The sequence below is a fragment of the Phascolarctos cinereus genome, unplaced genomic scaffold, assembly GCF_003287225.1.
Source record: "Phascolarctos cinereus isolate Bilbo 61053 unplaced genomic scaffold, phaCin_HiC Scaffold_5;HRSCAF=322, whole genome shotgun sequence".
In the NCBI taxonomy this organism is placed as follows: domain Eukaryota; kingdom Metazoa; phylum Chordata; class Mammalia; order Diprotodontia; family Phascolarctidae; genus Phascolarctos; species Phascolarctos cinereus.
The window spans coordinates 19,502,328-19,525,827 of NW_027555958.1; the positions used below are offsets into that span (position 1 = coordinate 19,502,328).

Below are 23,500 nucleotides of genomic sequence, written 5' to 3' on the forward strand. Positions count from 1 at the left end.
GGAAAGTCTCTTGAGGAAGGATAAAATGCTGGCACAAATGGAAGGGGCTACTCTTACAACTATTCTTCTTATTCTACTAGCACCTTGGGGTCCATCTTCAGCCCTTGTGTAGCTCTAGGAAGACTGCCATCTTCTTTTTCCACCTACTTACTTGAACTGTGCACTCAGGAGCTTGAGGTGGGGAGTAGGAGGTCTGGTATAATCTGCCCTTGTTGGGTACAAGATAGCTGGGGAGAGGGAGAGGCAGGGGCAATGGACTGCAGTCTCTCCTAATCCCCAACACATATACACACACATACACACACACAAGGAACGGGATTCATCTACAGGCTTGGTGTGAGGGAGGGTCTGAGCTTGACCCCACCTGACCTTCTATAAATGTGAGGTGACCTTTGCCAGAGATTGGGGAGTGGGGTGGAGAGGGGAAGGTGAATGGTGGCAAGAGCCAGGGGTACATACGTCCAGAGGGGTGTCCGATGGGCTGCCACGGGACTGGCTGGGACGTCTACTCCGCTGGCCATTCTGGTGTGGAGACCCCGATCGGCTACGGCCCGAAGGAGAGGACGTTCTGCTCCTGCTGGACCGCTGGCTACTGGCCTTGGGGCCATCGTCTCTGGGTTTGGGGCTCAGTCTGTAGCAAGGGGAGGGATGGAGGGAGCCAGGGTGGGACCCTCCTACTTCATTTCCTCTCCATTGAACCAGTCTTGGCTACACAGACCAGAGGCACAAGGCTCTCTGATCATGCACATCACCCCCACCCCTCCATTGGCCCCTCTGCCTTAGAGAGAAATTGAGGCCAAGATCCCTTAGGCATCACCTCTTCCAGGATGTCTGCCCAGACTCCTCCAGCCCCCAATAACATCTGCTTGCTCTCACCTCTTCCAGAACTTGGTATGCATAGCTAGTCATGCAAACACTTAGCTTTCACTCCCTAGTATTACTCCCTGCTTTTCTCCATGCCTCTCCCATAAGACCATGAGACCATGAAGTCAGGGCCCCTGTCTTCTTCTTCTGTCACCCCAGTTGAATTGGGAGCTCAGCCCTGGGGGGCCTGATGGGAGCTTTGATGAATGGGCTCATTGACTGACCCAAGCCCTTTGGATTGCATCATGGGCAGGTCATCCTAGAGCTGCCTGCACCTCCACATCGAGCAATGTTCCAACCATCTCCCAACCAAATTCTAGGCATTTAGACCCTCCACAGAGGGCAAGGGGCCCTGTAAGACTCAGAAGGAAAACCCAAATCTTCACCCACATTTTCCAAGCCCCCAGCCCCTGATGTTAGCCCAAAGGCCTGGCTACATCCCATCTGCCATGCCCTGGGCATGACCATGGTTTGCTGTAGGCTGGCCAGCCTACCTGCTGGGTGATTTGGAGCTGCTGTAGTTGGAAGATATGGAGGCGCTATGAGAACTACAGCTACTGTGTCGATGACACCTTCTTGAAGGAGACTCACTATGAGGCCTGGAAAAGGAGAAGGTGAGGGGAAGAGATGGAGAGAGGGAGGCTGGTTGCACAGGCCAGCCTGGCTCTGAAGCCCTCAGACCAAAGGAAGCTCTTGAGCCCTTCCTCCTTGTGCTCAGTGTTCCCATCAAACCCTGCTGTGGGAGAAGGCTTCAGCCCCTTCCACCCTAGTATGACTGAGGGCCAAACCCTACGCTCCCCCTCCCAAGATCAGTTATTTGGAGCAGAAGGAGGCCTCACCAGGGAAAGTGTGTTTGGGGAGGGGATCTGGCCCCATCAGAGGGATAATAAGCAACAACAGAGCACAACAGGTGGTAGAGATATCTGGAGGCCAGGAGGGTCACCCCACCTCATTGTCTACCTACTCTTCCTCTGGTTAAAATTGGCACTGGCCACTAACATCCTCCAGTGCCCCTCTCTGGGCCTCAGTCAACTCCACCCCAACCCCTTCTACAAAAAGGAAAGGGCAGGGGCAGAAGGAGAGACTATTTGCCCCAAACACATCTTTCCACTTCTCAAAGCCTGAGTCAGTCTATAGCGGAATTCAGGCTAAACCAAGCTCTCCTGTATAGTTTCATGGCAGGCCTCAAACCATTCTGGGCTGGTTCTTGGCAGCCCACCCTGACAGGGGCAGAAATATGGGTCTCTTACCTCTTTCTCTCTTTGTTTTTCTCTTTTCTTTTGCTTTTGGGGCTCCGGGATCTACAAACAATAGGAATCTCGGTGTCAGGGAGTTAGGAATGGGGAGAAGTGACCTGGGTCACTGGCTCCTCATTTGTCTGACTTAGAACCTGCCAGAAAACTCACCTTTCCTTGAGAGCTAAGCCCTATGGCGGGATCGCCCACAACTTTGCTCATTACCTCAAACACAGGGTCTGTTCACCTCCACTTCAACACTTTTGGGAAGCTCCTAGACCCCCTAGACCTGGCTCAGAGCTTATCTCCTCTGAGAAGCTCTCCCGGGCTTCACATCCCACATCATTTCATTCTTTCCCTCTGGGCAGCTCAGTCTTTATGTATGCACTTCATCTGGAGCTGACTTAATTCATGTGAGAGATGAGGACAGTTTATCCACATGCGCAGGGCTCAGCTGGCAGCCTTTGAGTGGCCCCAGGTGCTCAGCCCTTAATGGGTCCCTGCACAGACAGTACGGGCAGATCCAGTAAAACTTGGAGTGAGATGGTGTGGGATCTTTCTGAAATGGAAGGCTCTTGTCTCATGCCCGCCCTCCTCTCCTCTCCCCTTCCCCGAACTTTCTCCCTCCTCTGAGCTTCTAGATTCGCTTTTAGGTCTGTGCTCAGCTGCTCTGTCGGGTTCAGATATTCCCTCCAACTGTGTTAGTCAATCCAGACCCACTCAATACCCGCTAGCTGGCTCACTCCATTTTGCCCTTAACCCAAATAATTTCCAGTTTTCACCAGATCAGAGCATCGTAGAATATTAGTGAGTGAGGGATCATGGGACTTAAGAGCTGGAAGGAGCTGCAGAGATCTAATCCAACCCTCTTATTTTACAGGAAACTGAGGCCCAATGAGATCATGTGACAAGGTCATGAAGGTTACCAGGATTCAAACCCAGGTCTTCTAATTCTGTATCTTATGGCTATAGGATTTAGAATTTAGTCTTCCCTAGCTGCTAGGCTGTACAGGGAATAGAACATTGGGTCTAGAGTCAGGAAGACCTGAGTTCAAATCCAGCCTCAGACACTTACTAGCTGTGTGTCCTTGGGCAAGCTGCTTAACCTCTATATGCCTCAATTTCTTCATCTGTAAAATTGGTATGATAATAACACCTGCCTCCCAGGGTTATTGCAAAAAATCAAATGAGAAAGATATGTATAAAGTGCTTAGCACAGTGCCGGGCACATAGTAGGTGCTTAATAAATACTTGTTTCTTTCCTTCCTCTTCTTTTTTTTTTATTACTTTCAGGTAATTAGGGTTAAGTGACTTGCCCAGGGTCACACAGCTAGTAAGTGTCAAGTGTTTGCTCTGAGGTCGAATTTGAACTCAGGTCCTCCTGACTTCAGGGCCAGTGCTCTCTCCACTGTGCCACCTATCTGCTACCTTGCTGCCTCCTTCCCCTTCTTCTGCACTCCCTCTCTAAACTACCTTGTTTCTCTTTTGCATTTATTTTGAATGTATTTATGCATATACATGTTATCTCTCCCAATAGAATAGAAGCTCCTTGAGGGCAGGGTCTGTTGTATTTTTGCCTTTGTAGGACCAGAACCTAGCCTGGGAGCTTAATCAGTGCCTGCTAGTTGATTAATAGCATTGGAGGGGGCCTTAAACAGCACAACCAGGGCTCTGAGTGAATGTGGTCTCCTTGTCAGGGCAACCTTCCAGAGGGAAGGAATGGGATCTTCTGGTTGCCTTATGTTAGATAGAGCAGCCTGGCCTTCGACTGGCTCCCAGTCAGTCCTGGGTAGAACTGACCAGAAATGGGTTCTCAATGCAAAGCTTCTCAGTGGGTGCCCTCTGCCAGAGATTTCCACCACTGGAGGGCAGCAGAAGGCCAGCCCAATTTCTGGCTCAGCCATGTCAATAAGGTTCCAAAGCCGAAGCCTGGAAGTGGAAGAGAATCATAGGCTCATGGGTTTGGGGATGGAGAGGATCTCTGAGGCCATCTCGTACAACTCCTTCATTTACAGTTAAGGCAACTGAGGTCCAGAGAGATTAAGTGACTTAGGTTCATGGATTTAGATCTGGGAAGGACCTTACTCTAGTCAAATCAACAAGCATTTATTAAGTACCTACTGTGTTCCAAAGAAAGACAAAAGCATCCCTTCCCTCAGGGAGTTCACATTCTATGTTATAGATAGGAAAACTGAGGCTGAGAGGTCAATGACTTGCCCACGGTCACAGAATAAGTCACAAGGATGGTCCTATGCCAGTTAGAGGGACTGAAAGGTAAGGTGAAGTAGGATGTGGGCCTTTCAGCATCTTGGAGCATCTGAGCTGCTTTAGTTTTCCCCAGACAGGCAAAACATCTAGGGAGGAAGGAAGTTCCAGGGGCACCCAGGAGCCTCCCTCTCCCGGCCCCAAATCTCTCAGCATCGGTAATTTGGTCAGGGACCCCCATCGTTACCCACTAGACATCCTGCACCCATTTAGAGAAAGGGCTCACCCCTTGAGTCCTTGTAGAGCTCTGTTCTTAGGGTACACACAGTGTTGGGAGCAGGTTTGAGCTGGGACTGGCTTTCAGTCTTAACCTTGTTCCTCAGTTTCCAGGTCCAGCCCCTACTTATCAACACTCCAACCAAGGTTGGTGGAGTTGGACCTGACAGTCCAGCCAGCCCTGCCACTCCCTTTGCAGGTCCTGCTCACCTGTGTCTTCTCTTCCTCCGGGATCCTGAGTCAGACCTGTTGGATACGACAACATGGTTCCCATTTAACAGACCTTTGAGGAATTAAGCCTGCCCTCCTTCTCTTTCCCTGCCTGGACTCTGAACTCTGGTGAGGTGGGTGGGGGAGCAGGACAGACCTGGGAAGGAGGGCTCAGGTTTCCAGGGTTTGGGAGGGGACAAGACTTTTTAGGTACCTGTCACGTCTATGCTTCTTTCCATTTTTCTTCTTCTTCCGAAGGGGTGAGGAGCTCCCACAGCTGCTGACACAGGACAGGAGCAAAAGCGTTCACCTCTGTTTCCTTGACCATTTCTTTCCCACTCCTCCCCTCTGCTGACAATGTGCTCACATGATTGCAACAAGTTCCTAATAAGGCATGCCACCTTTATTCTCTCTCCTCCCCCTTCAAATCGTCCTACACATCAGATGATGAGTTAAATTCTTCATGCCCAAATCTGATCAGTGACTTCTCTGTTCAAGACCCTTCAATGCCCCCCATTGCTTCAGAGAATAAAGTTCAAAGTAATTTGCTTGATTTAAAGTCCCCATCCCCATACCTGATATCACCTAATCTCTTATTACTCACGAAATCAGAACCAGACTGTTTGAGTTAGGAAGGACCTGAAACCATCTAGTCCAATTTGCTGTACCTGACTGATGGGCCCCTCAGACATCCCCAACACCTAGTCCTCCTGTCTTTACTGGAAGACCTCCAGGGAGGGGCAACCCGCCATCTCTCCAGGGAGCTCATTGACCTTTCAGGAAGCCCTCTCTGTGAGTTTTTCTTGGGTGGAGCTGAAATCTCTAGTTTTGCCATTTACATCTTCCCCCACCTCCACCTCACCTTCCCAGTTCAGGCCTCTGGGGCCAAACAAAATAAGTCTAATAATCCGGTCCACATAATAGCTCTCAAGTCCTCCCAGTGTCCCTCTTCTCCAAATCAAACAGCACCAATTTATTAAACCAAATGTCACTTAAACTGACCTCATTATCTCTGTCACCCTCACCTGGACGCTCTCTCTCATATTGATGCCCTTTCTGAAATGTAGCACCTAGCTCGTCCCTTCCGGGTACAATCTACAATCTATAGTCCATCCCAATTGGACTATTGACCACCTGTGACCTTGTTCTCTGCACCACCACCCACGACCTCTTGAATTCTTATAATTATTTGGAAGTCCAACTCCAATACCACTTACTCTAGCACTGCCCTTTTCCTTCCCCAGCCTTGTAACGCTTTGGCTGCCTTTATAGTGTATTATTACGTATTCCAGTTTTTGATGTATGGGTTATCCACCCCCCACCTTGGACTGAGAGTTCTCCAGGGCAAGGACTGAGTCTAATTTCAGCTTTGTACTTCTCCCTAGCTGTCTAGCACAGTACTCTGCACACAGCAGGTGATTAACCAATTATTGTCAGGTTGAACTGAATTAAGCTGAACTGAATGGAATTGGACTGAACTGAATTGAATTGAACTGAATTGCACTGCACTGCATTGCGTTTTCTTGAATCCAATGGTGAGGCCAGGGTGGGGAATGAGAAGATAAATTCTGTCATCCAGGTTCAGGAGAAAGCAGTTTGAAAAAAATCTCAGATCCCAAGGTGGGTGTTAAATACCTGGGAATCAGGAATCATAGAATAGTAGGGGCTGGGAAGGTCAGTGGTTATTTCTCTCTCCTTTCACAGATGGTGAAACTGACCCTCAATGGCTGGCACTTATTGTGAAGTCTGATTTCTGTAGAGCCCCTTGGCCCTATTGCCTCTTCTCCCCTCCCCCAGGTCTCTGGCCTCGACCCGATTTTCCAAGGACCTTGTTCTCACTGTTGCTATAATCCTTGCCCTTGGCTGATAGCAGCTGTCCCTCTCTCCTCCCTTGGAAATATGAACTATAATAGTAAGCTCAAAGGAATTAAGACCTAGTAGGGAATTCCTAATAGCAATATAGTGTGAAGTATTGGGGGGTCTACTCCCTCACAGGCATAGGTCTGGGTTGGTCTGGACGGGGCCAGAATGAGAAGGCAGAGGGCACAGGACCTCTGGGTTGGGCTTTGCTGCGATTCCTAGCCTGTTCTCTGCAAGGACCCTTGGGGGTTCTCTATTCTGCTCTCAGGGTGGCCGTCTATTTGGCATTCACAGCCCTTGCCTTCAGCAGAGTCTCTGAAGCCTGAGATTAACACTCCCGCCAGCCCAAAGGCACCAGCCCAGCCCAGCTCACTGACCTGCATTCAGAGTCCAGCTTCCTCTTTTTGCTGAGGACAGGTCCCAAGGGAGGAAGGCAGGCAGGCAGGTAGAAAGATAGAAGCGGAGGTGGTTAACTGGGTCAGGGCCCATCTCCCAGGGTGGGGAGTAGGGGATGGGGAGCAGAGGCCCAAAGGGATGATGCTGGATGCTGTTGGGCCAACTTTTCTCCCTCCCTCCCCCACCCCCAGACCCCGTCAAGCAGAGCGCTGAGATCAAGGAGATGTAGATGGCAGCTGAGGAGGGGGATCCTAGGCTGAGGGCTGGAAGGGGCCTCAGAACACATCTAGTCCAATCCTCTCATGTTATTTGATTTTCCCAAGGTCATGGATAGAGCTCTGAGGCAGGATTTGAACCCAGGTCCTTTGACCCCAGGGCCAGTGGTCATTGTGTCAGCATTAGGGACATCCACCCTGATTCCCAGGTGACTTAGAGCTCAGGATTTCTCCAGGCACATGCCTCTGGGCTCCTCCTGTCCCTCCAGAAGCCCCGGGTCTCTGCCCACTCACCGACTCCTCCGATGTCCAGATTTCTTTTTCTTCTTCTTCTTGGGAGGGGGCGAGGCTGAGCTGCTTGACCAGTGCTTGGTCCTGGGAGGGGGGTGGTGGAATGAGAGGTAAGACTTGGTACAAGGAGAGCCCAAGTCCGCAGCCTGGCCTCCTAAGCCCTACTTTCAAAGTACCCACAGCCCTTCATTTCTCCAGATTACCACCCTTCCCCCCACCTCCCTGACTACCTTGCATTTCCAAAGCTTCCCCGGCCTTCAGAGCCCACCCAGTCACTCAGCTCAGCTCTCACTTCCCATTCAGAAACCTTCCCCAATCCCTGCTCCCTCCCCAGGGCTTCCTTCAGACCTGTACTCTCGGTGCCCACCATCAGCCCGGTAACAGTCAGCAGGACAATCACATTCAAGAGGGCAGTCTTCCTCATAGGGCAAGTACTCCAGGCCCTGGGCATCCCCCTCAATCAAGTAGTGGCTTTCCATCACTCTGGCCAGGAGACAGAAACAGAGGGAAAGGTCAGGGAGCCTCCTCCTATTGCAGATTTGGGGTAGGGGGATCAGTTAGGAGGTAATTGCAACCATCCAGGCGATAGGGGACAAGGGCCCAAGCCAGGGTGGTGATGATGTGAGGAGGGAAAGGGGGCCGGCTGGGAGAGGCGTGCTGCGAGGATCCACAGATCAGTGTAAAGTCCTGCATCCCCGGTTTTCAGCACATGCCCTTTTCAGCATTTTGCCACCACGGGTGACACTGCCTCCCATGCTCTGCATTCATTTAGGAGACCCAGTTCCTGCCCCCAAGAAGGAACTTGTGCTGTTATTATCCCTGTTTTTACAGTTGAGGAAATGGAGGCAGACAGAGGTGGAGTGACTTGTTCAGAAACATGCAGCTAGTGTCTGAGGCCAGAATTAGACTCGGGTCCTCCATACTCTGGGCCTGGCACTCTAGGCATTATGGCGCCCCCTAGCTGCCTCTGGTCTGATGGGGAGACGGCTCTTGCTTTAAGGGATCCCCTGATTTCATTGAGAGCACCACGTTTCTGCAGCCAGGGAGTCCCTCATTTGACAGGAGAGACTGAAGTCTCTGTCTTTGAAGAAATCTCGGTCCCTGCCTTGGGGGAGCCCCCAATGTGATGCAATTCTCCCTTCATTGCACCTCTCCAACGCCTGCTTCTCTCCTCTGGTGCAGCCTTCATCACCTCAATGCCTGAACTACTGCACTAGCTGCTGGGGGGGTCTGCCTGCCTTAGATCTCTCCCCACCCATCCATCCTCCATCCCGACACCGAAGCGATTTCCTAAAGGGCAGATCCAATGAAATCACCCCTCTATGTGATAAACTCCAGTGGCTTCCTGTCCCCTCCAGGATCGAACACAAAAGTGCTCTGCTGGGCATTCAAAGCCCCTCAGGACCTAGCCCCCTCCTGCCTTTCATACCCTATGATCCAGTGGCACTGGCCTCCTCGGTGCTCTTTGCACGAGGAGAACATGCCATCTTCGACTCTGGGCATTTCCCCCGACCGTCTTCCATAGCTGGAACACTCCCCCTCCTCATCTGTGCTCTTGGTTTTCCTGACTTCTATCAAGTGTCAGCTAAAATCTGACCTTCTAAGAGAAACCTTTCCCAGTTCTCCTTAATGTTAGTGCCTTCCCTCTGGGATGATATTTAATTTACAATTATACGTTTATATATTTTTACAATTTATAATAACATAATTTTATATGTTTATATAATGTATGCTATACACATTATAGATTATATATAAAATATATATAATATGTAATTATATATAAATTATATATAATATATAATTACATAGAAAACATATAAACATATAATGTTATAATATATATAATTCACCATGTATGTTCAGGTGTATATATGCACATGTGTATATATACATTTACGTGCATGTACATGTGGTCTTGTTTGAACATAGCTGTTTGCACTTTGTCTCCCCCACAAGCCCCTTGAGAGCAGGGATTACTTTTGCCTTTATTACTGTTTAGTACAGTGTCTGGCACGTTTGTGAGTTATTTCAGCCACGTTTGACTCTTCATGACCCCATTTGGGGTTTTCTTGGCAAAGATGATGGAATGGTTTGCCATTTCCTTCTCCGGCTCATTTTATAGATGAGGAAATCGAGGCAGACAGGTTTAAGTGACTTGCCCAGGGTCACACAACTAGGAAGTGCCTGAGGATGGATTTGGACTGAGACAAATGTCTTCTCGACACCAGGCCTGGTGTGCCAGGTATGCGCCACCTAGCTGCTGCATCTGGCACTTTAGTAGGTGCTTATTAAATGCTTGTTGATTTAGTCACTGAAGGAGGAGACAGCCTTTGTCTGCAGGGAGGTTGAGGAGAACAGCCTTCGGGTGTCCATCCACGAAGCACCAGACATACAGGAGCTGAGCTGAACGGAACAGCCCTACACTTGTCTCTTTTCTGGATGCTGAGTACTTCTCCATTTCTTCACATTAGCCTTGTTCCTCCTCATTATCTCACTTCCTACATCCTCTTCGCCTTGGGAAGGTGCCACCTTTCAAATATTTATAGACTGTGATCATGCTTCCCCTCCCTCCCGCTCCCTTCCTCTGCCCCTCCCAAAGTCATCACTTTACCAAGCTGCTGCTGAGACTTGGCTCCGACCATCTTTCCTCATAAATCAATCCTCTCCCTGGGCCCTTAATCATCTTGGCTTCTCTCCTCCTAACTGCCTCCAATTTGTCTTCTTGCAATGATGGGCTGCTCTCCATGGAATGCCGCCTGAGCCCCCTCCTCTGGGCCAGCTCCCCTCCTCTCTCTTCCAGGGCCCAGGGGCTGAGCAAGGCCAGATTCACCCACTCGTGGGCGTCCGGTGCTCTGGGAGATGCTTTGTAGCTTGCACATCAGTTAACACAATAATACATTCTGCTCTCAGTTATCCATGCTAATGAAGGTGACTGCAATGGCATGGATAATGCAAAAAGCAAACCAAACCACAGAGACTCCTAAAGTCTTTGTGTTTGTAGCGTCTTCTGATGCTTAACATTTGGGCGTGGCACAATGTCCCTGAAATGAATGGATATACCAACGGATGAGGGACTGACTGGAGGTCTGGGGTGATGGGGTCATAACTCTGGAGCTGAAAGGGTTCTTCAGAGGTGATCTAGTCAAACACCCTGCTTTTACAGATCAGGAAACTGAGGCCAGAGAAAGCTGACCCTTGCCCCAGCTGACATAAGCAGTGAGTGTATAGAATCACAGATTTAGAGCTGGCAGGGACTTCGGATGGCCATCTAGTCCAAACCCTTCCTTTTCCAGATGAAGGAAAAGGCCCAGAGATGTTGAGGAACTTGTCTAAGGTCACACAGGTAGTAACTACACTCAGAACTAGGATTTTCTTTTCACTTAAAGGAAACTGAGGCTTATCGATGTGAAGCAAAAATTTGCCAATGTCCAAGAGCTATCCAGTAGCAGTCAGGACTCAGCCTAGGTCTCCTGGGATTCATAGGATTCCGAGCTGGCAGGAGCCTCAGAGATCATCTAGTCCAATCCCACCATTTAGAGGAGGGAACTAAGGCTCAGGGAGGGAAGTGACCTGGATGTAGTCCCACAGGATCATAGCTCTGGTGCTAAAAGGGACCTTACAGGCCATCTAGCCAAGCCTCTTCATTTAACAGATGAGGCGACTGAGGCTCAATGCTCCTTCCATCGTGCCGTGTTGCCTCTCACAATGAAGCCATGAAGCAAAGAACACATTTGGGGGGAGCAAGGATGGAAATGGCTTTCCACACACACTCTCCATCAATTCCTCCTATTAGAACGGAAAGCATCCCCTCTGGAAGTGATGAGCTCACCCTCCACACTCACCGCCTCTAACCCTACTCCCACTCAAGCTTGCTACCTGCCAATCTCAAAGCTTCCCTGGGCAAGCGGATGCAGTTATGCATTAGGGTCTCAGGAGCTGAGCCTCAATGGGACCAAGGAGCAGCCACTCCTCCTCTGGCTCCTCCTGGGCTGCTGGCCATAGCAAAGGGATTAAGAGTCACAAGAACAGATGAATTAAGCAAAAAGGAGAAGCGATAATGCCCCCAAGGAATGAGTAAGGTCTGCCCTGGATAAGCACTAGGACAAAGCCAACAGCCAACTGCTACATTAAGGTGTGGGCCACATGCCCGGAACAGACTGTAAACTCCATGAGGGCAGAGACTGTGGCCACTCTAGACTTAGTGCCCTCCTCCCGCCCCTGCACCTCCACCCACAGGCATAGGATCTTTAAAACTAGATGGGGCCTTAGAGATCGTCTAGTCTCTGAACTTTTAAAAATACATTTTGATAAGAATTTCAATACAATTGGTTTTATTGGTAATCCTAGGTATTTTATTTTATGCATTTAAAAAGATTATTCTGAGAAGGGGACTATAGGTTTCGGCCTACTGGGAAGCTAGATGGCACCATGGTGCACAGAGTGCTGAGCCTAGAGTCAGGAGGACTCCTCTCCCTGAATTCAAATTCAGCCTCAGATACTTACTAGCTGGTGACCCTGGGCAAGTCACTTCACCCTGTTTGCCCAAGTTTCCTTGTCTATAAAATGAACTAGAGAAAGAAATGGCAAACCGATCTAGTATCTTTGCCAAGAAAACCCCAAATGGGGTTGCACAGAGTTGGACGTGACCGAAAAAGGACTGAACAAAAACAACAGCAGAGGTCCAAGGGGCCCAGGACACAAGAAATCCCTTCTATTTTATAGATAAGGGAGTTGCCCAAGGTCACATGGGCACATAGGATCATAGTTCTAGAGGTAAAGGGACTTCATCAGCCAATTCCTTCATTTGGCAGATGCAGAAGCCACATAGAACAGTGACACACAGATCATCATTGTCTAAGACAGGATTTTAATCCAGGTCTCTGTCTCCATGGCCAGAACTCTTTACCCTGTACTGTGTAAGCTGTTGTTCAGTCTTCTCTTTGTGACCCCATTTTAGGGTTTTCTTGGCAAAGGCACTGGAGGAGTTTGCCATTTCCTTCTCCAACTCATTGTACAGATGAGGAAACTGAGGCAAACAGGGTGAAGTGACTTGCCTAGGGTCACACAGCTAGTAAGTGTCTGAGGCTGGATTTGAACTCAGAAAGGTGTCTTCCTGATCCTAAGCCCAATGCTCTGTGCACTGAACCATCTAGCAGCCCCCGTGTAAGACCCCCCCCCAAAAAAAAGACAGATCTCAACATAGGACCACAGATCTAGAATTAGAAGTTCCTTCCAAGGCCATGTTGTCTAATCTTCTCATTTTATAGATGAGGCATCTGAGGCCCAGAGAGGTGGTGACTTGTCTAAGGTCACACGGTAGGAAATGCCCTCAGAGCCAAGATTTAAACCCAGAGCCTCTGACTCTAAATCCCCCACTCTTTCCATTATACCATACTGCCTTTATGGTGGAATTAATTATCAAGAACTGAGGCTTCTGGGAGATGAGAGAGTTCTTTAGCTAGAAGCTTTGTTGAGTAAAGGAGCTCATTATACATACCAAAAGTGATAGCATCAACCCATGGAAGTAACCCATCTTAGCCAATCCAGATCTTACCTGGATCCCCACAAAGCTATAGCCTTCCTCAAGCTCCTCCTAATGCTGGCTCAAATCCCCCAGCATTCTTCAGGCTCCATCACCCCCCCCCCACATACACACTTAGTGCTGGGGGTAACTGAGAGGAGGGGAGCCATAAAAAGAGATGAGGAAAAGCTACTGAGATTGAGTGGTCAGGAGAAGCTAGTGAGAAGGACTCTTGTGGAGCCTCAGAGGTCATAAGGAGTTAGGAAAGGGAGCTCACTGTCAGGGACTGGGGGCATGGATGGAGGAGGGGAGCAAACTTGAACTTGTCCCTCGGTAACCTAGACCTGCTGCTCTTTCCAAATGCTCCATTTGAAATATTCCATCCTGTTCAGCTAAAAGTGCCCCTCGTTGAAGGTACCTTGGGTGGAGGACCTTATCTGAATTGGGGTTGTAGAGAGAGTGGGGTCTGAAATGTCTCTCACAAGAAGAAGCCAAGGTGAACTGAAGCTAAGCTTCCTACTCTAAAACTAAGGCCCCCTCCCCAGCACTGGGCACTACCCTCCCAACTTCACACAGAATGGCATTGAGTCCCAACTCTGGCACTAAGGTCCTTTGGCCAACATTGAACCCCTAATACCACCACTGAGTTTGTCCCCTAATGCTGGCGCTGAGCTCCCCATTTCCATCACTAAACTCTGACTCTCAGAAGAAGAGGAGAGTGAAGGAGGAGGCAGAGGAGGAGGAGGAAGGGGAAGAGGAGGAAGAAGAGGAAAAGGACAAATGCTTGATTGAGGAGGCTGGTGTTTTCAGTTGAGTGGTTTAATGGTAACCTTAGAGACACAGCCACATCCTCTCCTTGATGAGGTCACAGGATGCTCCAAGCAATAATAACTGTCTCCCCTCCATATTCCAAATCACCCAGAGGAAAGGATAATTTCCCTAACAAGCTGGATGAAAGGTTGTTCTGGAAGAGAAATAAGATAGATTCTGAAGCTAAGCAAAGAGAAAAGAGAATGAGGGGTAAGAACATGTGGATGAGATGAATTATGGAGCCAGAAGGGGCCCAGGAATTTGGGTTTGTCTTCTGCTGTGCAGGGGGTGGACTCCTCCCAATGGAACTGGAGTCAAGCTTGGAATAGTCAAAAGAGCCTTGCATTCCAAATTATAGGACCTAGGTTTGAATCCTGGTTCTGCTCTTTATTCTCTGGGCCCACACTGGACCTCAGAACATTAGGCAGTGCATTGTTTCTACCTTTCTAATTATTTTTACTATTATGTTATTTAAAAATTATAATCATTACCTCGAAGCTAAAATTGATCATGAAAAGAGGAGGCATGCATGTCTTAACTGGGCTCCATTGACCTTGTAAATGCCTCTCTGCTACCACCGACTCTCCTCATCAATGAGCAGGCATGAAGAAGTGATCGATTGCATTTCAGCAACGTGACAGCACTTTCTCTCCCTCTTCCTTCACCCCCGAGGTAATTTTGAAAAAATTATTATGAGAAGCAGGTAGATGGTTATTACTCCCTCCTCTTCCCCCGTATTATCAACATTATCATCTTCACTGAAGCTCAGGAGATTCGTAACTTGCTTGAGTTGAGCCTCTTTGCCGGAGCTGACCAAAGCTGGAAGCAACCAACGAGCCTGCTGGTGCCAGATGCACCAAGCCTACTAGATGCGATTAAAACAAAAAGCAACAGCAGCCCAATTGTCAGTCCTGCTGCTCTTGATAGGGGAAATCCACAACGGGCCACTGCATACTTACCCTCCTTGATTGGGCTAACCTCTGTTTCCCAATGGTTAACCTAATTAACCCTCTCTTATTTTCTGCTGTCAAAGATGGTAATTGTCTATCGTCAAAGAACTTCATCCCTGGATGAAAAAGCCTCAGATTGTGTCTCACCATTTGTTGGCTCTGCTCAAGGCATTCTCAATCTACCCATTTGATTCTGCTCAGAACTGGAAGGGGATATTGCAGTGTCCAAAATGAGGGAGGTGATAACCCTTGTGCTCTGCCCAGGTCAAGCTACATCTAGAATAGTCCATTCTGTCTAACACATTTTGGAAAGATTATTAGATCACAGATCAAAAGCTGGAAAGGACCTTAGAGGCCAATTAACCCATTCATTTTTCAACCAGGGAAACTAAGCCCAGTGGATAGAGCACCAGCCCTGAAGTCAGGGGGACCTGAGTTCAAATCCAGCCTCAGACCAAACACTTGACAATTACTAGCTGTGCAACCCTGGGCAAGTCACTTAACCCCAATTGCCTAAAAAAAAAAAAAGAAGAAAAAAGAAAAAAGAAACTAAGCCCAGGAAGAAGAAATTATTGATCCACAGTCACATAGCAAGCATCAGAGGTGGAAAATGAATCCAGTTCCTCTGATTCCAAAGCCAACATACTTCCTACTGTTCCATGCCATTCATTGACTTCAAGAAGATTCTTAGGGACTGGAGACCATACCAAATGCGAGACAGACAGAGAGACAGAGACGCAGAAACACAGACAGACAGACAGACAGAGACTACAGAGGATGGGACCATAAGATCACAGGTATAGAGATGGAAGAAACCTTAGAGGTAATTTTAATGTAACTTCTTCATTTTACAGTTTGTAAAACTATTGCTTTAGAGCTGGAAGATGGACTAAGAGACCATCTATTCCAACCTCTTCATTTTACAGTTGAGGAAACTGAGGCTCAGGGAGGTTCAGTGACTTGCTCAAAGTTATACAGTTATTAAGAGTCAGAGGCAAGATTTGAACCCAGGTCTTCTGACTCCAAAGCCAGTTTTTTTTTTTCATAGGACCACAAGGAGACTGAGGCCCAGGAAAGGGAGTTAAGGTTTATCAAATGCTTTGCTCATCTTGGGCCAATCCTACATGATAGCAAAACAAAAAGCTGGAAAAAACCCAACTTCATCAGTTGACCAACCTTCATGAACACCAAACCCCTAGTCTGAGGGATATTGCCTTACTGAATTAAATGAGTTATCTACATCCTGGAGACATGACTTCATCATGGTAAAGTTGATAGACTTTGGCAGGAGTTTGGTTCAATATGATGGACAGCTCCCTCCCATCCTGATTGGGGTTTTATTTTGTTTGTTGTTTGTTTTTCATTTGTTTGTTTCTGGATATGTTTTCTTGGTTGCTCTCAGAAGAGTCACAATTCCAGGGAAAACAGAATGAGAAGGCCCCCCCACCTAAAGGTCATTAAATCTAGTACTCTGTCTCCAGGCCACAATGCTAGACTTAATTACCTCTAAGGTCAGCTTGGAAAGAATGCTTTACAATCTCTAGTGAAGACTCTGTTCAGTCAATGTGGAAAAACTAGGCAGAATTTTGGGCTTGGAGTCTAGGTTTCTAGTTGCAATTCTGTGGATAACTTGCTGTATGACCTTGGGGAAGTAATTTCTCCCCCTCTAGACTTTAGTGTCCCCCTTGAATGTTTTTTGAGTTTATTAAGTTCTTCTCCCTGTTCTCAAAAACATGACACCAGCCCGTGCTGATGGCTCCCTTCTGTGAATTCCTCTGGTACTGAATCTGCCCTACACATTTTGTCATGTTATCCTATACTTCATTTTATCTTAACTGTTCCATGTTTTCCAGAATATAAGCTCCCTGTGTGTAGGGATCCTTCTCCTCTCTCTGCCAAAGTGCAAATCACAGAATATGCAATGGAAGGCTCTGTCAAGAAAGGTCTCAACAATCCCAAGATGACCTTTAGTCAAGGACTCTCCTCTTACAAGAGGATAAGGCTCTGGGTTCAAATGCACTCAGATTCTTCCTGGACTTAGGCTTCTCTTATTCATTGGATCATTGCACCCACCCTGCCATGAAACTGGAAAAAATTTTTAGAACAAAGCTTGGGTATGAATTCATTTACTCAGCCTGCCTTTTCAGAGCATCTTTGAATGTATATAGCACTGTGCCCTAGAAAGTTCTTTCTTCTGTCTGAATTAAGTCACCCTTGTTCTAATGGCCCATTCTCATTGGAAGCATTTGGAATTTTCTCTCTCTGATCACCAAAGGCTTTAAAATACCCCCCCCCCTTTTTTGGTAGGGAGGATGAGAAAAGTACAATGGTGGGGCACACAATATGGGGTTAAACAGAGAAGAAGAAGACAGGATTCTTTTTTATCTAGTCTTCTCCTTGGAGCCTTCTGTTTGTCATCTTCCACTATGCCTTCCAGAGAGATGACTTCCTTAACCCCCACTGACAAGACCCTCTGTCAGAGGAGAAAATCTCAAAGGAGATTACTTGCACCATTTAGAAGACACTGACTACCCATCTTCACTTGGATCCATCTCAGCCCCTCCTCACACCCCCACACCTCCTGACTTCCAAGCAGCCAGTGCATGATGCATAAAATTGGGTGGCTTATGACAAATGTTCATGGGTACTCATGATGATTCAATTGGATGGGATTTTCCAAGAAGAGTGCCTGAGAATTCAAATGAATTTCTATGTGAGTGAACTTGGAAAGAGAGCTGTGGCCACTGGTCTCCTTCCCTTACTCCCCTTCCCCCTCCCCAACTCCCCTTCTTCTCTCGTCCCCAGAGTTCCATCCCTGAGGAGATAAAGAGCCAGCAGTACCATGCTTAAGTCAATGACGTTGGTCTTTGTTTTACTCCCTTCTTTTCAGAGCCCTTCTCCTTCTTCTCCTTTCTTGGGATTCCCCATCCCCTATCTTGGCACCAATGCCATGTTCATTCTTCTGCATCATGTTATCAGTAGCTCTCAGATAAGGGGCCAACCTATAACAAAATATTCCCTAGATAGATTTGGAATCAGAAAACCTGGATTCAAATCCCAGTTTTGTTACTTAATACATGTTTGACCTTGGGCCAGTGACTTTTCTCTCTTCCTCTATAAAATGAGAAGATTGGATCAAATGGTCCTAAGATCCCTTCCAACTCTGATCCTATACAAAATTCCTTCATGATTGAAAGGAACAGAGCTAGAATGGTGATATTTCAAGAATTATAATGAGTAACTGGGGAAAGATTTGGGGGCCCTGTTCAGCACCACTCAGATAATTCCACATAGGAGGCCATCTACTTTGCCTGCTTATATGCCTATATATGCCTTAGTTCCTTAATGTCCCCTGCTCCCATATAATCTCCCATGACCCCATCCCTAGGCTTTATTCTTCCAATGCTAGTGCCTGGGACTGCTAGAAATTGGTATTAGTTGACCTCTGAGGGCTCAGAGAGAATCTAAGGGACAAGTTTAAGTGACCCCATGCCTTGTAGGAATTTATTAAATGTTCCTTGGATTGAATGCTGACAATCACATCCTCATCATGGCTCTTTTAGTCCCATTCAGAGAAGTAGTGGTGGAGGGCAGGAAAGATCTAGGTTCTCTGAACCTGAGTTATTGATTGTGTAAATCTTAGGTAAATGGAGAGAAGATTTCTAATGGAAAGGCTGAATTCTGTGCAAACTACCTATTCTAAGAGGAAAGGATTAGTGAGAAACAAACATACATTTTCTCAATGCCTTAATCTTTATGTAACCCAGGATTTGGTGTGACAGAACTCTCATTTCCTAGAGGCTACTAGGGTTGGGGACCCAGCGATGGGAGTGGGTTATGTGCCGGCATGGAGGATGTTTCATGGATGAAGCAACATTTCAGTGGTGTCACAGGCTTGTGAGGAGGAGTTCAGACATTCAGTCCTGCCCCTGGCTTGCTGTTCTCTTGGCATGATCATCCCTTTTTCTCCTAGGGAAACTTGTTCCTGTTTTTAGAGATGATAGAGGACAAGGGACTTTCTTTCTGGATGACTCAGCTATACTTGGAAAGTTAGTGTGTTGCAGAGAAAAGAGACCTGGATCTGGGTTCAAATACCAACTTTGATGCTCACTACCTGTATGCCCTTGAGTTCCTAGAAGCCCTCTGGGCTTCAGTTGTCTTATCACTGTATTAGATGACTAAGAGGTCCCTTTCTATTTTAAATCGATGATCCTATGACCTGGAGATCATGGAATCCCAGATTTGGTAGGGAACTTTGAGGTCGTCTTATCCAGCCCCTCATCCTAGATAAAAATAATCTCTATAACATTCCTGATGGGCTTGAGTCCCTGTTTGGGAATCAGGACACCCTGATTCCAGTCCCAGCTTTGCTGTTACTTCTTGTGTGTGACCTTGAGTGTGTGGTACACTATAAAGAACAGTGACTCTAGAGACAGAAGACCTGGGTTGATGTCCTGCCACTGATGCTTACTCTCTACATGAGCTTGTGTGAATCACCTAATGTTCATGACCTTCAGTTTTCTCCACTGTAAAACGTTGGGTTTGGACTAGGTGGCCAGTGAGATCTCTGCCATCTCTTCATCTATGAAGTATAGTAATGAAATGTTTCCAGAGAAATCAGGGCTCTCATTTCTCCTTTCTGGGCTTCAGTTTTTTGATTCATAACATAAAAGACTCCATGATATTGAAGGTCCATTGTAATCCTCTTTATACAGTTTAGTGGAAAGAATGACGGCTTTTGGAGTGAAAATCTAGGAGGAATATTATGTCTGCCACTTGTAAGCTCTGTGTCCTCAGGCAAGTCACACCAGAACCTCTCTGTGCCTAAGTATCCTACCCTGTACAATGAAGAGGTTGGACTAAACCTCACTGTATGCCCACCCCTGTGATTTGTGTTGAGGAGGAGAGAGGAGAAGGAGCCTTCATGGTCCTTGCCCTCAAGGAGCTCCCAGTTTGGTTGGAGAGAAAAGATTCATACATAAGGAAGAGTTAAAAAGCTCATACACAGGGGACTAGGTGATCTCAGAGGTCCCATCCAACTTAACTGGGACTTCCAATACCAAGGAGATCACTGGTTCACAAGGCAGTCCAAGTAGCAGATGGAAGAAAATGAAGGATTAAAGAAAGTAAGTGATCTCTGTCCAAGGTCAGGTAGTCAGTTAGTGACAGTGTTTGAGAGGAATCAAGGGAAGGACATGTCTGACCTTTAGAAAGTTCATTCTCACACTAAGCTAAAAATCTGCTTCCCTACAACTTCTACTCATTTGTCCTAGTTCTTCTCTCTGAGGCCGAAGAGAATGACTCTAACCCCTCTTCCACATGACAGCCCTTCAGATAGTTTTATTTTTATTTGAAGGATTGCTGTAGTCTTCACCTGTCCCTATCTATGGAGAGCTGAGAGTAATTAAGGGCTGTCTTGATGGGTTGGTTTTCTGGGCAGGAGACAGACTGTGCTTATTAAAGTCATTCTCCTTCCTCCAACCTCATCTAACCCCGGTTTGCAGTCCTATTATGGCTCTTATCAAATTCTGTCTCATGTTGCAGTTACTGATTTTATACACACACAATACACATTACATAAACATATGAATAGAACACATGTATATTTGTATACACATATAACATGTATATATACACAATGTGTGTCTCTATATATATATATAGACACACATGTGTACAAACATATATGTATATCTGTATATATGTAAATGGATGGATTGATATGTATCCTGGGCACATATTTTCTCTATCACCTGCAGGAACTGGTATTTCCAAGACACAGACACAGCAGAAAAAGGGGGCCATGGGGCAAGATCTACAAGGTGATAAAATAAAAACTGTTCAGAAGAAGGAGCTCAAAATAGGTACTTTAGAAGCTTGAATTCCATGAGGAATAAATAAAGTAAAGGTCATGAATCAAAGAATAAAAATCTAGAATGACAGAAATGGAAGGGAAATAATGAAGAGAAAGAAGGAAAAACCTTTTTTCTCCCAAAAAGATGCAGAAAATGAAATGCAAAAACTAATAAGCAAAATAAATTGAAGAGGAGAGGAGGAAAAGGGATGTTACTTCATTATTTAATTAATAGAAAAAAGAGAAAGAATTTGAAAACTTCTTAAATAAATAAAAGCATAAAAAATAAAAGCAAAAAAGCATAAAAAAAGATAAAGGCAAGACATAAAAAGAAGTAATAAATAAAACAAAACTCTAAAACTTGGTAAAGGGGTGACAAATGGCCTGGTGTGCTGGGGAAGATAGCTGGTGGAAATAGGGTTGCCTTAAAGTAGACTAAGATAAAATAACTAAAGAGACAAAGTATCGTATTTATGAAGTAAGAGGAAAAGATTCTAATTAAGAAAAAGAACATTAGAGATAATTGGAAGAAAATATAAACCTAACTCTTATAGCTTTAAATGTAAATGGATTAAACAGTCCAATAAAGTGAAAAAAATGACAGATTGACTGAGAAAACAAAGCCTAAATAACAATACAGCATAGAACGAATGACTTTCATGACAGTTATGATATGCTAGAAAGAGCACCGTAGTTGGAGTCAGAAGAGCTGGGTTTGCTACTCATGTGACCTTAGCACATCATTTAACCTTTCTGGGTCAGAGTTTCCTTTTCTATAAGATGAAGCGGAGAGACACTGGTCCCTTCCATCTGTAAAGATATCATCCCATGGGGCAGTGATAGGAACAATGGGTTTGGAGTTGAAGGACCTAGTCTGAACCTGAGTTTAAGTCACCGCTCTGTTAATTACTAGAAGTGTGACCTTGGACACGTCCCTTTCACTCTTTGAACTTTGGTTTCCTTCTCTGTAAAATGAGGGGTCATACTCAATGATCTCAAAGACACTTGGAATGGTATGACCTTTCAACTTTAAATTCTATGATCTGATCTTTTGACTATTGTGCCCTCTGCTCTGGGATTAGCTTTTCTACTTTACCATTTCTAGTTTTAATTCCTTTATTCCTTCACTGACCTTCTAAATCTCAGTTACCAGAGTCCTCTGCTGTACTAGTGAGTCATTCTCTACTGAGTTCCCAAAGCACAAGTCTGACCATGTCAAAACTTGCCTTCTCCTCCCCCACCCCAATAAACTCTAGTATCTTCCTGTTACCTCTGGGAACAAATATAAACTCCTTGGTTTGACATTTAAAGCCTTTAACAACCAGGTCACAAACTATCTTTGCAGCTTTATTATACATTGCTCTTTTTCACATGGTTCAGCCAAACTGGCCCTCCAATGTTCCTCATACATCACACTTCACTTTTCATCTCTTCCTCTGTGCTGACTGTTCCCCCATTCAGAGAATGCATTCCCTGCTCATCTCTGACTTAGAAATCCCTAATTTCCTTCGTGACTCAGCTCAGACACCATCTTCTACATGAAGTCTTTCTTTCTTTCTCCTTCCTCCCCAGATGCTAGTGCCTCCTCCAAACAAGATTATTTTATGTTAATTTTGTATGTACCTGCATAGAGGTATGTTGTCTCCTTCATTTGAATGTAAGCTATTTGAGGACAGGTATTATTTCACTTTTGTCTTTGTATCCCTAATGTCCATGCAGTTCTGTGAATGCAGTGGGTGTTTACTAAATGCTTGTTGGTTGGTGACTTTCTTAAAGTATGTTTTAGTCTACTTTTATACCTTGCACCTTTTTTTTAAGGCAATTGGGGTTAAGTGACTTGCCCAAGGTCACACAGCTAATAAGTGTCAAAAGTAGGATTTGAATTCAGGTCCTCCTAACTTCAAGTTCAGCAGCCTATTCATTATTTTACCACTGGCTTAATACTTGAGCAAAGGGGACTGCCCCCTGTGTTTCTCAAGCTCCTCCCCAAACCTACTGGGGCTCATGGTCTTTAGCTCACACTCTTCCTCTGGCCCCAACCCCGCTCCTGCTGATCCCAGCTCTCCCCAGAGGAGACTCACATGTGGCGACCGTGTTGATCCTCCCTGGTCAAGACCCCCTCCTTCTCCATCAGCATCTGTCGGAAGGTCCCCACCTTCTGTCGGATCTCCTCTTCGGAATACCTGCAGCAAGCAGAGAGGGTGTAAAAGAAGGATAAAGCAAGGCTGGTGTCACTAGGGTCTTTGGCTTTCTTTGCCCGCCAACAACCCCTTCCTGCCTTTGAGGGAACTGGAGGTCTTCCCATTTTGCAGATGGAAAACTGATGAGAGGTATAATCAAAGATGGACTCTTTGATTAGATGCCCCCTGTATTGGCTGGAGGTGGCGAGTCGTTTGAGGACAGAAAGTGCTCACACCCATTTCTGTTTCTGTGATGCATTCCATCACTGAAATGTGTAATTGTTTATACTTTCTGGATGGTGAGAAGCTCACTATTTCATAAGGAATCCTGTTCTAGTGTTAGACAAATCTGGAGTGATACAGGCAGGACAGAGGGGTTGAGAGGAGGAGGGGATATCATGATTGATGGCAAGGGTTAGTCCCATTTCTTTTCTTTCCTCTAAAATATAGTTAAATATCCAAGCAGACCTAAGGCCTGCTTTACCCCTTCTACCCCAGCCCCTTGGTGGGCTCTAGATAGCAGGGCTGAGCTGGGGAGGAATTGGCAGTAGAGCGGGTGAAAGTACCAGTCTCTATGAGTGGGAATGTGACTGAAACAGCATGCCAAATTATTTTGGGATTTCTTGTTGC

General features: G+C 46.4%; 1 protein-coding gene across 1 annotated transcript in view; it reads right to left on the reverse strand.

Moving 5' to 3' along the window:
- The window catches only part of SRRM3 (serine/arginine repetitive matrix 3), a 102,932-nt gene that overhangs the window by 20,073 nt on the left and 59,359 nt on the right, over positions 1-23,500 (reverse strand). The window contains 9 exon segments of the mRNA XM_078154705.1: positions 460-631; positions 1,359-1,463; positions 2,115-2,165; positions 4,791-4,826; positions 5,005-5,067; positions 7,028-7,057; positions 7,556-7,636; positions 7,901-8,035; positions 22,772-22,873. Of these exon segments, the coding sequence (XP_078010831.1) occupies positions 460-631; positions 1,359-1,463; positions 2,115-2,165; positions 4,791-4,826; positions 5,005-5,067; positions 7,028-7,057; positions 7,556-7,636; positions 7,901-8,035; positions 22,772-22,873 (775 nt within the window).